The 17,261-nt window shown below is 36.3% G+C and overlaps 1 protein-coding gene across 3 annotated transcripts in view; it reads left to right on the top strand.

Annotated features, from left to right (window-relative positions):
• Positions 1-17,261, top strand: part of LOC117420019 (exocyst complex component 4-like) — a 138,327-nt gene that overhangs the window by 43,050 nt on the left and 78,016 nt on the right. For all 3 annotated transcript variants that reach the window (XM_058985933.1, XM_034033516.3, XM_034033515.3), the window contains exon 10: positions 15,114-15,210. In XM_058985933.1, the coding sequence (XP_058841916.1) occupies positions 15,114-15,210 (97 nt within the window). The remainder of the gene's footprint in view (positions 1-15,113; positions 15,211-17,261) is intronic.

Genomic DNA, 17,261 nt, shown 5'->3' with positions numbered 1-17,261 from the left:
TTGTATGTATTAGTTCACTGTTTTAATGAAAGCAGTTGATAGTGTTGTACACAAAGATGTATATACTTTCTAAGGCTCTCGCATCACAGCTTCCAGATTAGTTTGCTAGGGAGTGCTCAAGGTTCTTTTTTAATTACCTGTCAAAACAATCAAGTCGATGGATGAACTGGAATTAAAACACACTGTCTACTGGCACAAAGTGCTCCTGAGTAAGAACTAATAAATATATATTTCACCAAGGATTTTATATATATATATATATATATATATATATATATATATATATATATATATTAGACACACACACACACACAGAGTAGAGTCAATTATCCAAACTAATGGGACCAATACTTATAATCGATTTGTATGGATATTACTGATGTTATATAGCTAGTAACCTATCACATTAAGCATACATAATTACAAAGCTTTACAAATCATTAAATGAATGTAATTCAGTAAAACTTTAACACCAACAGTTAAGGTAATGAAATACTGTAATTAAACGTACCATATACCAAACTTTGAAAATCATCAAAGAATTCACTGCCACTGTGTGTGTGTGAAATTCACCTCTTTCAATCTAATGGGTAAAACATGTTTGTGTTGAACAGTATCGATAACAGACAATACAGTACAGTGGGCTAGAGTTTTTTTATTCTGGTGTCCTGAAATACTTTAAATTATGCATGTAGGTTTTATTTTTATTATGAGCAGATTATCAGATGCAGACTGCTTTTCTACAGCGGGAGACAATTGTTCTTAATTAAGTTTTCAATGCAAAAAGTATCTCAGGCAATATTCTTAAGAAAAAATAATATCCATAAGAATTAACAGTATCATTACATTTCTCCAAATAATAAAGCAGTAATATATAATCAATCACATCATTTCTCATATATGCCATGAAGAGAGAAATAAGATGTTTTTTTAGTTCAAGCAGCTAATTCATATTTGTTCATCATTGCTGGATTTATCTGGTAAATAATTATCAGCAACTGTTTTGTTACTGTCTTTTTTTTAATTACATTTTAAGGTCAGTGTAAAGTGTCTACTAATGATTGTTCAAGGATGGCTTCAGTTCCAGACTTAATTGCTGCCTCGGAACTTGAAAGTGAATATTGTAGAACCTTTGCTAATTTTAATCAGCCAAGAGCTGTCATCTCTCTTGTCAATGTCATATTTACCTTTAATCTGCACTGCCTGATTAGTAAAGTGGCTGAAAAATAACAGTTCTTTGTTTGACGGGATCACTGCTCATCAGCTGGCGTTTGATGGGACAGGACAGCTCCATATGGGGTCTAATCAAAATCTTGTAACCCTGGCTGTTCTGCCTGTTTGCCTCAAGAGATTTTGATCAAACGTGGAAATTTCTGTAGCTAGATCAAGTATATTATATCAAAGTCTACATTTTACATGACAAGCATTGCAGTACGATTACAATAAAAACATTAAAATTATAATAAAAAAAATACTTGCTGTATGGCAGTATGAGCCAGTCTTTAGACCTCTGATACGTCGAGTAAAACAACTGTAGCCATCCAAACATGCATGTGTAAAACCAAGAGCATCTTAAAAGGAACATGCTTCTCTTCTAAAACAATTGTATTTTTGTTACTCATGATGCATTGTTTTTAAAATATGTCCATGACCATGATATACCATGAAGTACACACACAGTACCATGAAGTAGGCTCTACTGTACGTCTTGCTCACACAAAAGCAGACACATATTAAACCATGTTTTGCTTTGATTCGTTTTGTAAAAAGAAATACACCATAGTCGCTAAGGTATTAGCGGATTTGAAAAAATCGCGTTGTGTAATTTATAACACTTTGTGGTCAAGCGTGTACTTGTTGGGAATATGTTTAAATAAAAAAACAAAAAAAAAAAACGTACATTTTACTGTTTAGAAGCATTTCAAGAGAAACTTTCCCTGGCAAAAAATGTAATGATTTTTTTTCTTTCGATTTTTAGTGTTGCTAACCTAGTTTGCTATTTACCATATTTACATTTTTTTTTTTATATTTAAAGGCTATATTAAATAAATATATTACATATTATTATTAAATAAATATATTAGTTATCATGCACAATCCATCGATTTTGTGAAACTATTAAAACATTAAGATTGATAAATATGTTTATATGTTTATAATGATAGAAATTAAATGCTTAAGCAATAAGGCACGAGAGGGCATGCAGGGGTTGTGCTGGATATTGTCACTTCTTGGGGCATTGTTGTCAAGTAAAAAAAAAACAAAAAAACATAGTTTTTAATAAAGACTTTAAATAACTATAAAAACCTTGCTATATGTGTTTTCAATTCATTTTTCTGACTTTAAATATCCCATTGGCTCTAACAGCGCAAAAGTTTAAGATGCTTTGTTGGGATGAAGATTATTAATTATTAAGTAATTAATTTTAAAGTCAAATTGTATTTTTTTTTTTTTCAACGAGCCAGTCATTTAAGCATTTAACAGCCCAATTTGTGTCGTATTAATTTAATTTCAAGTTTTTTTTGTACCTGTAAAGCCCTGGTCACACCTGGAATGATAACGATGACCATAAATCGTTTATGGAGCAGTCACACCAGAACAAAAAAGGGCTCCTGTATATTGTACAGCAAATGCCAATCAGCTTTTTAGTACACACCCACTTTTATTACCAGCACGATGAGGGACAGTGATGAGGAACATTAAGAAATACTCCTGTTGTATTTGATCAACAGAAGGCGTAGGAGACTGAGAAGACGAGTGTGGGTACACAGAATACTGCAGAGTAGGGAGGAGTTAGCGGAATTCCCCACGCTCGTTGGTATAGTCAAGTGCTGAAAGTTACGCCATGGGTATTGCCTCAAGGAAGTATGCACGGTCGCCTTGGCTGCAACCAGGGCCGGATTAACCCATCACGGGGCCCAAGGCAGACATACAATTCTGGGCCCCTATCTTCTTATATGAATAACAACAAATATACATATGTATATATTATCTTAACTCACACTCCACCAATTTGCAAAATATATCATTTTAGTTAGTTATTATTTAGTTAGTTATTATACATGGTTTTGATCAGAAACGGTCAATTATGCCAAATTCTAGTTATTAATTATGATGAACGTTTCACACACTGTTCTGCACTGAACGACTGGCCAAATCTGACAGAAACAGTTTAATTGAAGGCGGTGCTAAATACATTTCAAAATAAATTCGGAAAAACCTGAAGCCAACGTCAAATTCCATAGCGGAGCTTGATAATCACCTTTCGCAATTTAATTAATAAAAGTCAACAGTTCGAATATGGACAAGAGCACCATATGTTGATTGTTATCCATTTAAAAAAACGTGATGCTTCTATATAGACGGGTGCGCAAACTTTTGTCCACTAACGGTAAGTCCCCTATAGTCCACAATAATATATATATATTTTAAAAAAGTACATTGTCAAAAGTACATTGTCATAGTCAAATCAGGGTTGACAGCCTTGTAATTTAGTTTTTACTGGCATACAGATTTACAGCTGATTTTTTTTTTACTGACATCGTTTAAAAAACAAAAAAAAAACAAACATAAAATACATTATAAAATAGTCTAGTTTTGTGTACTTACATTTCTTTAGGTCTTATTTAATTCTTCTGGTCATACATGGACACATTTGCAGACTGGATCGTTGGTCTGAAGCTGGTGCTGTTTTTAACAGCAGTCTTGATAGTCAGAATTCCATTGAGAATTGTCTGGAGACAATTGATTTCTTATGTCTGTTTTTACAAGGTTCATCCAAGAAAAAACTTGTTCTAATTCTGCAGTACTGTGTGGCAAAGTCAACATATTAATGGCAACCTTGGCAAGTGTAGGTAACGTGGCTCTCTGCTAGGTGTAGACAAGAGCGCAGTTTTATGCCAGTTTTAATCAGCTGCCAAATCAGGTCTAAGATCTGTCAAGCTAGTCAGTCACTTGTTACTGCATAAATTCCATCAAGGCTTTCCAGCTAATTTCCAATAACAAAAAAAAAACATTGCAAATTGGATGATGTCTCCCAAGCTCGCTACGCTGTGTTTACTTACTTGGTTGAAGAACGTGTATACTAATTTCAGCACAGTTGTGTTAATTGGTATTCTTCTTTTGATACTTTTCACTGCCATTACATAAGGTGTAGGGATATGTCATTCAAGCTGATGGGGAAAGCCGCAAAGCAATAAAAAAAATATACCATATTTATTTCGATTCAAAATCACGGACATTTATTTATTTACATTTTAGTGTTAAAATGTGACTTTTTTTTTTTTTTTAAATGTATGGACGGTTGGCAACCTTAAGTCAAATGCAGTTTAACGTGGTTTACTTCTTTCTCAATTGCCAATACACCAAAGGCAGTGAGCTTTCCTTGCTTTACTGTTGATCGGAGATGTTTTTTGATACACTTCGTTAAGAAAATGCTCTCTCTCCGGGGTCGGGGGATAAGGTTTTCGGCGGTTCTGGGCTTTCATCACCTATTTATAAAAATATTTCTAAAGCCCCCCTTTTCTGCTTGCATTCTTATTCTTCCCGTTTCTTGTGTTTATGCGTTGCTGCCCCCGAAAGATACATAGTTTGCTTTTATTCAAGCAAAATCAAACTGACTGACCTGGAATTTACTTGTGTTGCCATGCGGAAGTGAGCAAGAGTAAGTTCCGGGTCAACCAGTTTGATTTTGTGTGAACATGTGAGATACACTGCCTCGGTTTACATGTCAGTAAGTGAAGTTCTTCCAGTTTGATTTTGTGTGATCATGTGAGATACACTGCCTCGGTTTACATGTCAGTAAGTGAAGTTCTTCCAGTTTGATTTTGTGTGATCATGTGAGATACACTGCCTCGGTTTACATGTCAGTAAGTGAAGTTCTTCCAGTTTGATTTTGTGTGATCATGTGAGATACACTGCCTCGGTTTACATGTCAGTAAGTGAAGTTCTTCCAGTTTGATTTTGTGTGATCATGTGAGATACACTGCCTCGGTTTACATGTCAGTAAGTGAAGTTCTTCCAGTTTGATTTTGTGTGATCATGTGAGATACACTGCCTCGGTTTACATGTCAGTAAGTGAAGTTCTTCCAGTTTGCGTGCAACTCCTTATCCGGTTTAAAAAAAAACAAAAAAAAACGTTTTGGCCCCCCCCCCCATGTAGAGGTTAGATTTTTCTCGCATTTTGTCCCTTGGACAACAAGTTTTTTTTAGAAATTGGCCACCCCTAGCGTTTAATATTTTCAATATTTTTTTTAAATTGTACAGCATGATGCCTTAAAACGAACTGTATGTTCTCCAGCATTTTTATCAGAACATTAACCTTTTAACAAGGGTATACAGTATATTTTGTTTACATTTTTATCCAGTTTAGTGTTCTGTAGCAACGAAAGGGTTAGACTGTAGTTCCATTCAGAAGTTTCATTAGAAGCCATGACTATACAGGCATGATATAAATGTGTTTCAGTCTTCTAAACGTCTTATGCTGGAAGCTGTTTTTTCACTTCTGTGCTTCTTTCATATACTCCAACTCACAATTCTTCTTTCTAATGAGTTTTGTGCCACATGATAAAATATTCATGCTAAAATAAAGTTATAGACTAATTATCTGCAGCTAACAGTCAATTGCTCTTTGCGGGGCTCATGTCCATGGCATGTACCACAAACAATCCCCACTGGCTCACTTCCCTGCTTTGGATTCTTATCCTAAATGACTTGTCTCATATGTTCCATATATTCCATCTGCTGGCTCCACCACTACGGTTTCAACACTTCATATCTAATAAAAGATGCCGACTTCCTAATTTCAATTTTATGAAAAGCCCTTGAGCAAAATCAAACCCTTTGACCTGTGATGGATGCCAGATTGTGGTCATATGACTTGTTTCAGGACGATACAACACTTTAAGATACTGGGTTAATGCTCAGATTCTATGACTCTAGTGCAAGCTCGATCAGCAAGTATCGTATAAGAAAATGTAACCCTTTTGTGGCACTTATTTTTTAAAAGCAATTTTGTTTTTTTTTTAAAACGGGACCATAAGAAGCAAGTTTTGAATATTTAAAAAATGGACACTGCTTGTTGAATTATGCTGTTCCAAGTGGAAAAGATTGCAAATATATGCAGCTGTCAGAATGCTTCAGTGAGTGTGTGACCTGCATGCTTGTGAACTTTGACTGTCGAGTCTGCACTTAAGTTCCTATGGTAGCTGGCAAGATTATGCATCGTGTTTATGGATAATTACCTTTCGGTTGGATGATGAAACTGATATTTGATATGGCACAGAAGGTTGAATCATGATTTAATTACCTGCACTTTACAGTAGGGTTCTGGTGATATATCTCAAATCTAGGCAGATGAAGAGAGTTCAAGGTTACAGAAGTTTCATTTTGACAGAGATGAAAAAAAGGTCTGCAAGAATGGGCTAAATAAATTCAAATTTAGTCCCATATGCCTTTCGTTTTGTCATTTTAAGCAACAAGATTTTGATGTTAAACAGTAAAATGCAGTATTCAAGAGAAAAAAAATCACAGTAATTTGAATAAACCTATTGACGCAATGTTTCTATTAGCTGAAAGGAGTGGATGACTCCAGAACCAAGGAAGCATTCTTTTGAAACATGTCCTCTAACACTCAATTATTAATCCACCTTCATTTGCAAGGTTTTGCTACCTGAGTCATCACTTTTTTTCTCAGTTCACTACTTCTGGTCGAAACGGAGGTGGTCCTAATTAATTTTAATTATGAGCCAATCAGAGAAGAAGACAATGCTTGAATTCTAACAGACCTCTGTTCATGAATTATTAAATTTACCTGATCTTACTAGCGTTGGAAAGTATCGCTCATCAAGTCTTCCTTTGTGCCTCCAGCAGCTTTGTTTTTCACTCCTCCTTTTCTTGTTGGAACAGTTTCTTTAACCTCTTGACCGTTCTACTTCTGAGTAGAAAGTATTTGGGGAGCAGGTACATCGCATTACTGCTGCATCTGGTTAACTCTTAAATTTGTACAGTAGTTGATGCAAAGGCCTCCTCTTGTAACCACAATGCATGAGCTGATACAACGTGCAATGGTGAAGTCGGAATGGCAGGTTTTGATTTTCTGAAAATGTTTCTGCACTGAGGGTCAATGCGTTAGGTTCCTCATTTATTGCACCAATTAAAAGGCAAACCTACAAGGAACGTGTAAGAAAACAAACACGTGCAACAATGTTTTGGTCCAATTAACACAACACCAATGTTTTAAAAAAAAAAGAAAAATGTACTTAAAGTAATCTGGCTCTGTCAATGAGTAGAATAATTGAGGCTATTTCTGTTCTACATTGCTATCAATTTTTGTATACAGAGTAATGATTTACTATTCAGTTTACTGTAGTGTCCAATTTGTTACCTGCTTCTTTTGACATTTTGGTTCACTATAACAAAGAATGAAGTAGTTACTGCAAGTAAAAATATATGCAAGTTTGGGTGAAATGTGTTTCTAATGTCACACTTTGACCCACATGTGAATTCGTACCCATATATATTATGGATATAAGTTATACAGCTACTAAACCAGACCCCAGAGGATCTGAACATTTATGGCTATTTATTTAAGGTATCTCGTTCACCTAAAAATGAATATATTCTGAGGTTTACTGGCTTAACGACAGGTTTACTGTATATAATGTGACTTAGTATTATTCTAAAAATACATCCTGTACTAAGTTAACATGTGTCAACTGCATTTAAAAATGGCTTTAAATTAAGTCACATGTAGCACACACTGCAAATACACTATTGTAGAGTAGACGTCTTTAGCCACAATAGCCTCTGCTTTGTCAAGCCCTTATAAACAGTAAACGCAGACATCTGAATACATTCTAGTACAAATCCATCCTGCACTCCAACTCAAAAACTGTGCCAAATGCAATTTCACAAATTCACACTGTATCTAAATTATCTGCTGAAGATTTTCCTGCATAATAGGAAGAACATATTTACTGAGTGATCTTTTCCCAGCGTGAGGGCCCCTGTAAAATTAATACATGAGTCAGTCTAATCCAGGATTATCCACAGCAATTGAGGAGGTTTCCTTCTGGCTTTCACACAGGGAGAGGAAATGCACTAGCTTGTCGCAAGCCACACTCAGCCTCACTCCTGTGGCTTCATTAACGGTAGGCTGCTTGTGCCTTGCTGTCCTCAGGCTGTCTCCACTGTATCGCACCTTTGACTGTCCACAATGTCATGGTAACATGTAGAAACTGGAAACATTTTATCTCCTTCAATAATTAAACAAAATTAGAGATTGCCGTGGATCAGTATTGTTTTTTTTTTTTTGGCACAGAACAAACCATGGGGAATGCTGTGACATCCCATATCCGATAGCTTCTTTAATGTTTTCTCTATAGTGGCCAGATAAACGTGTGGATACAGCAAGCCAAGTCACTTTTTTGCCAGCTTAGTACCAGTATAGTAATGAATGTAAAACCATGTTTTAATAAACTTTTTTTTTGTTTCTTGATGATATGAGAAGAGCTCAAATTGTCATTATCACACGATTCAGTTAACTGCTATCTTATTGCTGATGGCAGAATTGCACCTACGATAACATATTAATATTAACATACTTCCTGACTTAGGAAAACCATGAATACTAACAGGGATAATTTAAATAATAATGACTGTCGTGCTGTGTTAATATGTATTCATATGCTTACTAGAAGGAGATTTCCTGAAGTTTCTGTTTAATGTATTTATTATTATTATTATTATTATTATTATTATTATTATTATTATTATTATTATTATTATTATTGTTGTTTTTTATTATTATGGTGGTATTTGTGTTGTGAAATTGAATGACACAGTGTAATAAAATCTTATGTTAAGATTATAATCAGATACATTTAGTTTACTAAAGATGTTGTTCGTTAGGAAAAAACAATACAGAGAAGGAAACATGAATGTTCATAATATTCAAAGCAGATGCACCATGTTGATTTAAACTGATAGTGCTGACAAAATAATTCCAATAAATATTCCCAATAACTGTATTTATGGCCATCACGCTAATAGTCAGGTGGCTTAAGGAAGGAAATGGCCAAAAACGTTACACACTGGACAAAAGCACCACATGTACAACCGCAATTCTGGTTGTACAATACCTTCTGTAATGCTTCCAGTATATTTGTGTTGATTGGAAATCCTATATACATACATACATACGACATGGGTATATTCTTGGCTGACAAGCGTGCAGCAATTTTATTTGATAAATACAGCTGGCAAGTCATGAAGAAATACTTCTGTATAAACTTTCGGTGCTTTTGTCCAGTGTATCAGGATAGCCACCATTTAATTTGCCAGAAGACTACTCCAGAGAGTTTGTGTTGTCCACGAAATTGGCCAGGTCACAACGCTTTCACAGTCTACAAGGACTTCCTCGAGAATGTTGAAGAATTCAAAAAGCTGGATGCGTTGCCAGTGGATGTGAACTTTGGATCAGAAGGAACTGCGGAAAACTTCCGGGATAAAATTGACTCATGGCATCGCTCTTGCCATTAAAAGTTCAATAAGTCGAAGTTAGAACGGGAAAGGAATAGGATGTATCAGATGTCCGTTGTTCTAAGAGAAAATCAGCGACAAGTGGTAAAGATAGCTGTCTCTTCTGTGAAAGAACCACTCCTGGTAACCTTCATGAATTTTCAACATTCCAAGCTGATCAATCCCTTAGGCAGATGGCTACGGACATGCAGGATGAAAATAGCAGGTTGGGATTTGATTGCTTTAGAAGGCAAGTACCATCTTGCTTGTCTGACACAGTACAGAAATCGTTATTGTGCCCATTTACGACAAAGCAATACCCCTCCAAATACAGAAGGAGAAAGAGCTAAAGCTAGAGCTTTCACGGATTTGGTGTCCCATGTTGAGTATTCAGTAGAAGAGGGAACCTACATCTTTAAGCTATCGGATCTCCATCAGTTGAATCAAAGTCCACTGAAAGGGCATCAAAACAAAACTTCTCAAACACTTTTCTGTCATGGGTTTGCAGGAGCAGTCAGATGGCAAGAATACCATTCTTATCTTTCCAGATGGCATGCAGAAGATGATTAAAGATGCCTTCCTTGTACATAACTATGAATCGGGAGCTCTCCTGTTCGCAAAAGTTGCAAAGATTTGCAGAGGAGAGATGTTCAGAGAGGTCACATTCTTTGGAAGCTTCCCCCTAACTGTCAGCAAAACATGTTACCCAGTACCAAACTGCTAACATCAATAATTCTCTACGGGCCAACCTTGGAAGGAGATGTGGAAGATTCTCAAGCTTGTCTCAGCATCTCGCAAATGTTGCTTCACAACTCTAAGAGGAGGTCCAAAGCAGAGGCACAGTAGACACTCTGTGGAGAGAGAGCCCCCTCTTCCAATCTATGTTGGTATGAACATTCACGCCGTAACCAGAAGCAAAACACTAGCTGAACAACTAGCCAGTCTAGGTTTGAGCTAAGTGTGAACAATTCAAGACTAATGGCGTGTTACACTTTAGGATGTCCTTCTGCAACATATTAAGAGAGTGGCCTATCAGGGAGGTATTTGGACTACTACAGAACCTCAGGTGGGGTTGGACAATGGAGGGCAACCACTGGTGGCCTGTGGATGACTCTTCCTAAAGCAGCTAAAGCTTGCAATGAGCTGATCAAATGTGGTTGCAAGTCTGAATGAGGTTGTCGAAGCTGCAAGTGCTCCAAAGCAGGACTGCCATGCACTGAACTTTGCAGTTGCAACTGTCGGAAATAGTCGGTTGTCATAACTATTTTTCAGATCTTTTGGAGGTAATCCCCTCATTAAGATGACGTCATGACATCATTATGACCCTAAAATTTGTTCACAGACCAACTATTACAATATTGACAACATTCAATTCTAACCCCTGAAGATCACTATGGCATTTGAAATAACATTTGTCTATGTTTTGAGGTATTTTTGAAGCATTGACGTCACACTGTGGGACTTAATATGACATTCTCCCACCATGCACTGTATTTTATGTTTACAACCCGGCAAATAAGGAGCCCGTGCCCATGGAAGACATAGCGCTTCTTAGCATGAATGCTATGGCATTGGTTCTTAAAAAGACACAAGGTGCATTTTATCATAATGTGTGCATTTCATTTTGAAATCTGAAGTTCTCCTTGACCGATTTCATCGCTCCAGATATCAGTGTGCATGTGACATCTGATCACGTTGCTCCATGATACACTATTTTACAACAAGACTCAGAAATTGTATACAGTACAATATTATATATATATATATATATATATATATATATATATATATATATATATATATATATATATATATATATATATATACGTTTGTCAGTTATTTTTATGTTTTTAGTATTTCTAAGTTCAGCACTATTGAGTGTTTAATTATGGATAATAAGAATGTAGTAAAATGTAGTAATAATTTTAAAGTAATGCTAACTAATGCTTTACACTTGCTTTACACTTTTCTTACCTATTAGCTTTACTAACAATATCACGGCTCCTCATTTTAGTGTGCAGATTTATCTTTAGATTTTTCACTTTGTTAGTTTAGTATATGCAAATATTTCAAATATAGTGCTATAGATAAACATTTGCATTAAGGTAGCTTAGCTGTGGGTCACATGGTCTGATTGCAGTTAAACCATTGTTGTTAATTTGAACTAAAACACATGAAGTGATTGGGAACCACGAATCAGCTGGAAATTTTAATCTATTTAGCATGGTCTTTGAATCTGTGTACAGTATCCTCAATTGATGTAAAAAATATAAGCAAAAGGCTTCAACAGAAGAACATGGTGACCAGTGTAATATTTTCAGTTCCAATACTATGTAAGGACTGCTGTGTAACATACTGATGTTTTCTTTCTTTCTAAATTAAAAAAAAAAAAAAACCTGTGCACTGCTTGGGACTTTGAGTAACAACAATGTAAGGGTCATCTTGTGGAATAACAAGGTTTCCAAGTCCCTGCGCATGGAGGAGGCATGGTGATTAAAGCCTTGGCTGTTTTCCTGATTGGGCTAATATCCGTTGAGGTTTCAATTACCGTGCCTGTTATCAGCGTTTGAATTTCATTGCACCACAGCGACTGTTTCTCTCAAATGTCAGGCCTGTTCTCAAGAGGAAGGTTGCTTTGTATTAAAGTTTAAGGCATTGAGAGAGCTAACAGAATTAGTGCAGGGGAGCTAGAATTTCTCATTAGAGCACAACCAATGCGCCTACTGTATTGTTTTTGAGGCATAATTGAGTCTTAATTGAATTGGCAGCAAAGGATGGCTGGAAAAGATGAGAACATTGGACGTGGGTTTTGTTCCCACTTAGCAACAGGAATCAGTTTTCAGAAAAGTGAATGCCCACATGTGGAGAAGATGTTTTTTTTTTACAGTGCATTGATGTATAGTATAAAACTTGACAATGAGTTAGCTATTTAAGTTATAGGTCAGTTCTTACTTCACTTTTCGTATTTCAAATTATGTAGCGAATAATCTACTGGTATTCTATTTTGTGTCAAATTTATAAATTCCCTATTCGCACAAAAGGCACGATTCCCATGAAGGCTAAGAATGCCAACATTTTGATGAAAACCGTTCTATAGTACAAGTTTAGTAACTTATGTTATCCTGTTTTATCCATTTCATTTTTATTCACGAATTTGCCCTTGGTGCAGCTTTTCTTTGTCTTTTGATATTTTATATTTCATAACGTTTCCCCACAATGTACACCAAGCATTTAATCCTTAACCAGTCTTCCATATATAAGGAGAGACAAAGAAGTTAACCCGGACTTGAATTTTTTTTTTCTTTACTACAAATAATGGACGAGTTGTAGTAATTTCATAGACAGTGAAACCTTGATATTTTGCTACCTGTCTTGCACATAAAATATTGTGAGCTATTGGACAGTGCACTAGTGAAGGGCCCTTATGCAGTATTGTACATGTATAATTTAATAACAACATGGTCTAAGCGTGAATTAACCACATCTGTGAATTATCGAATCGTGAAGTAACGAGGGAGCATTGCTAAAAGCAATTTGATTAGCAAATTATACAATGGCATAATCCAATGAATAATATTATCACAGTGGTATAAGAGATGCTTGTTTGCCAGTAGCTGTATTTATATTCATTGGTGCACCAAGGCGTGCATAGTTTTACCATTTTGGAAACCTTTATTGACTCTCTGGAATTCATTCTCTGTCAATTTTATATTGATTAGTTCAGGGTGACTTGAGGTAATATGGAAGACAGAAGCTCTACACTTGATTTTCTAGTCTATGCCTGAGTGATTTCCATAACAAGGATTTCCTTATTAACGCAGTTAGTGTCAGGTTCAGTTCCAGGGACTATGGGAGTAGCACAGCCTTTGTAACAAATTGGGCAGGCCAGGTTTGTTAATCAACTTTAGGGTCATTTAATATTGACAACACAGTGTCACTTGTACAGAGCCTCATCATAATTGCGGGCAAAGGCATTGCTTTTTATTGCATTCTAATTATAGATGATCCTGAATTTTTGAAAAAAAAAGATAAGGTGGTGCTGTCTTTGTTTTTTCAAAGATGTTTAAAATAAAACCAATGGTACAAATTAGAGCATATTGGTGGTTATTTTATGTATTATTTACTGTTATTTTGTATGTATTTATATTTTGTTGCTGGCCTGCTTTTAGGTTAGTTGAATTACGTTTTATACATTTCCATGTACAGTAGTCCATCGTTTGTCCGAATGCATTAGGACCAGAGTAAGGGCGGATATGTATAAAGTCAGATAAATGAATCCTGTTTGAAATACCATTATACACAGCTGTAACAATTACTATATTCACACAATTATTGTCTTGAGATTCAGCTTTTATTAGGGAGTGCCCCTAAATCCCTTGTTTAGAAAGGTGCAGGGTATTAATGCTTGTGACAGGGTAACCGTCAGCCATGTGGGTGCGTGCATTTGCTGCCGAGTGACAGAGATCGAGACGGGTTGAACCTGATACGCCCCGCAGGCAAACAGGATTTATTTACATGTCAAGTCAACGCATTGAACAGTTCACCTGACACAACCAACAATGGTAGAGTACAGAGCACATACAACACAGTCTACGAAAACATTGGTGGGATCTACAATTTCTGAACTCCTCTCCTCTGTCCAATAATAAACGAACTCCGGCTACTCGCCCGGCTATCGGCGGTTTCAACTTGCTTACTCGTTCTTCGGTATCCAACCCTGGTTCTCGCACACTCACACACACGTACGTTGGCAAATGTCATCTTCTTTAGCCCAGCTGGGTTTGGTTTTGCAGCAGCCCTGAGGTGAATAAATTGAACCTTTTTATACATGATGCCCCACTGGAAAACCTACCTGCTGATTTAGATTCAAGTTATTTAAAAAGAACTCCTACTAGCCCAATAGGGTGGTTGTTTGTGATGTTACATGCCCTCTACCAGGCTTTCACTATGCATGAGTTTAGTTTCAAACAGCCTTTGGCTCATTCAAATGGTCAGCTATTTAGCAGGTATTTCAGCGTTGAGTATTTGTTTAATTATGACAGACCCTCCTGCCTGGAACTAAGTTACCAAGATTTGTACCTCGGCAGATTTTAACAACCCTCTTGTTCGTCTGATGACTTGATCTCTCAGCTGTTCAACTACTCCATTATAAAAGCTTTTTATTTCTTTATTGAATTATTAAGATCGCATTTTATAACAGGACAGCCAAGAAAAAAATCCCAAATCATCATTCCACAGACAGGTCTATGCGTATAAAATATGTTCTCTCCGCTCCAGAAGACAGGCACTTGCTGTTCAATAGCACGATGAAGCTGTTTCAAAATGGGAGCCTCTGTTTGTCAATGTTGTTTCTACAGGATACTGTTTTTTTCCATTAAACTGGGTAACATTTAACCCTGTACTTTTGTAGCTGATGTGGATTTCACATAGGGAGGACTGGATTGCTTCTACATGCTGTAGTGTATTTATAATTTGATCAAGAAATATGAATCTAATTATGTCTGATAGGATTTACATTGCTTATCAGCAGCCATAAGAAATGACTCGGATTTCAGATTTAACATGTTTTTTTAATTTTTTTTTTATTTTATTAGGTGGTGCTGATGACAACCTTATTGAAGGAGGAGAGACCAAGTTTGTCTGCAAGCCTGGGGCCAGAAATATCACTGTCATCTTCCATCCTTTATTGAGGTATGTATACAAATTGTGTGTGTGATGAGTCACACAGCTTGGAGGGCGCCAGTTCGCGTCCAGGCTATGCAAAGAGGCCGAACTTTGCTGGGGACTCCGAAGGCTGCGTCACATTGGCTCTGACGTTGCCAGGGTAGGGGGTGGGGGATGGGAAACAGGCAGGGATTGCTTCTCCTCATCACACAACAGCAAACCCTACTGGCCAAACACCGAGCACATTCGGAGTAGATAAAAAGCAGGGCTGATCTCTGTTCTCCGGGATCGGTAACCCGCCCACCTCTGCTCTGGTGTAAAAGCGATTCTGGCTTTAGGCTTGTGAGATCAGAGGATGCTCAGACACCCTCAGAACGACTGTGCTGTGTGGGAACTTGCTGGGATGAGGAGAAAAAACATAATTGGACATTCCAAATTGGGGGAAAATAAATAACAAATAGTAATTGGTCACAAAATGTATAGAAAAAAAAAAATTAAATAAATGTTACTTGCCTGTAAATGCTGCAATATGCTGAATAATTTACGTTTTGTAAGGTGTTCTTAGAGGTGGTGTGTGGGTGTCTGAGCAGCTGTCACTGCATTCCTACAATGAATGTCTGCATCTGGGGAGACTTCAGAACACATGAACCTGTTTGTTAACCTAGAAATGTTTTATACACTCTTTAAAAGTGATTTCATCTTTGTAGAGTATAGCCAAAAACTCTAAACTTATGTATCCAGTTTTAGTAGAACAGCAGGAATTCACAAGCACAACAGTTGTATTATGTTGATGTCAAATACTGTATATATATATATAGAGGACCCAAGAGCACAGAAATGCCAAAGAGTGCCTGAGAACATAATTGGCTTTTTAAACAATAGCAGTAACAATTTTAACAGCTTCTTTTGCTGCACATCTTCACTTGCATTTGAGAGCTTGGGCATTTTCGTAAAGTCCTGATATGAGCAGTGGAATTGAAATGTGTTTGTGTAAAGCTTTTTATATACACAGACATTGATTTGAATTGGATGTCTCTGAAACCTAATATTATATTGTTGTTTTCTGTGATCTGTAAGACCCTATCAGATAAGTATAAAGCGGCTTGTCAAATTCATACAAAACTATGATTTAAAGGTGTATGGTCTGTATTGCTGCTGTCAACAGTTTGTGCAAAGTCACAAAGAGGGTGGTTAATGTAGCTAAATGGTATTCATTAGATTGTCTTGATTGGTAGAGACCAAGCTCACCAAACCCTACTTGATTTTGTAGATTATCAGTTTCTTCTGTGGTAGGGATGCAAGTCGGTTATGATCGGTTTGGTTTTTGATCAACTCTTTCAGCTCTATTTGACGTCCAATGCAGTTTTCTGTAAAATGAAAGTGAAATGAAAGTTTCAAACTGAAAAACCAAACTGCATTTGTGCAGCCAAGGGACATACCGTTATTACACAGTTATTTTTAAACTGTGATAAATAAGCTCAACACTGTTATTCCATACCAATGTATTATACAATTAGAAAGACCATGGCTTCAATGTGTCTGAGATGTGTGACAGCATTTTCAAATAGTTTCTGATGAGGAAATGCTTCTAATCTCACCTTGATTTCGTCAGCAAAGACTAAAGCTGGAACTCCTCCAAAAAACATACGTGAAGTTCTCATTTAGTATGATGCTTTATTATAGCCTGTTACTATAATGCATATAATTCTATGGTAAGCCCTTACACTTGAATTCAATCAAAATGTCGATAGAATGCAGCAACAAAGTAATCGGACAAACAAAACTGATTTCAATACATGCACAGTAAGTGAACTGCCCTTAATAAAATTAAATTGACCTGCGCACAGAGGTATCTCATTTGTATCTCATTGCAATTGTTTTTTTGTTCGCAATATAGTTTTCAATTCAAGACACTCTGGTCTTTATATAAAATTTGCTTGAAAGATGATCAAAGTTGACTTTTTTCCATTTTCCTTCAAGCCCTATAGTGAATGTCACCCGTTGCCTGTGCATTCAAAAAATATAGATTTAAATTTTTTTTTTTTTTTTTTTTTTTTAAAGATGGTTGGCTTTCGGGG

The sequence above is a fragment of the Acipenser ruthenus genome, chromosome 14, assembly GCF_902713425.1.
Source record: "Acipenser ruthenus chromosome 14, fAciRut3.2 maternal haplotype, whole genome shotgun sequence".
NCBI lineage: Eukaryota > Metazoa > Chordata > Actinopteri > Acipenseriformes > Acipenseridae > Acipenser > Acipenser ruthenus.
The sequence above is the reverse complement of the archived record's forward strand: the minus strand, read 5'-3'. Positions and strand labels throughout refer to the sequence as shown.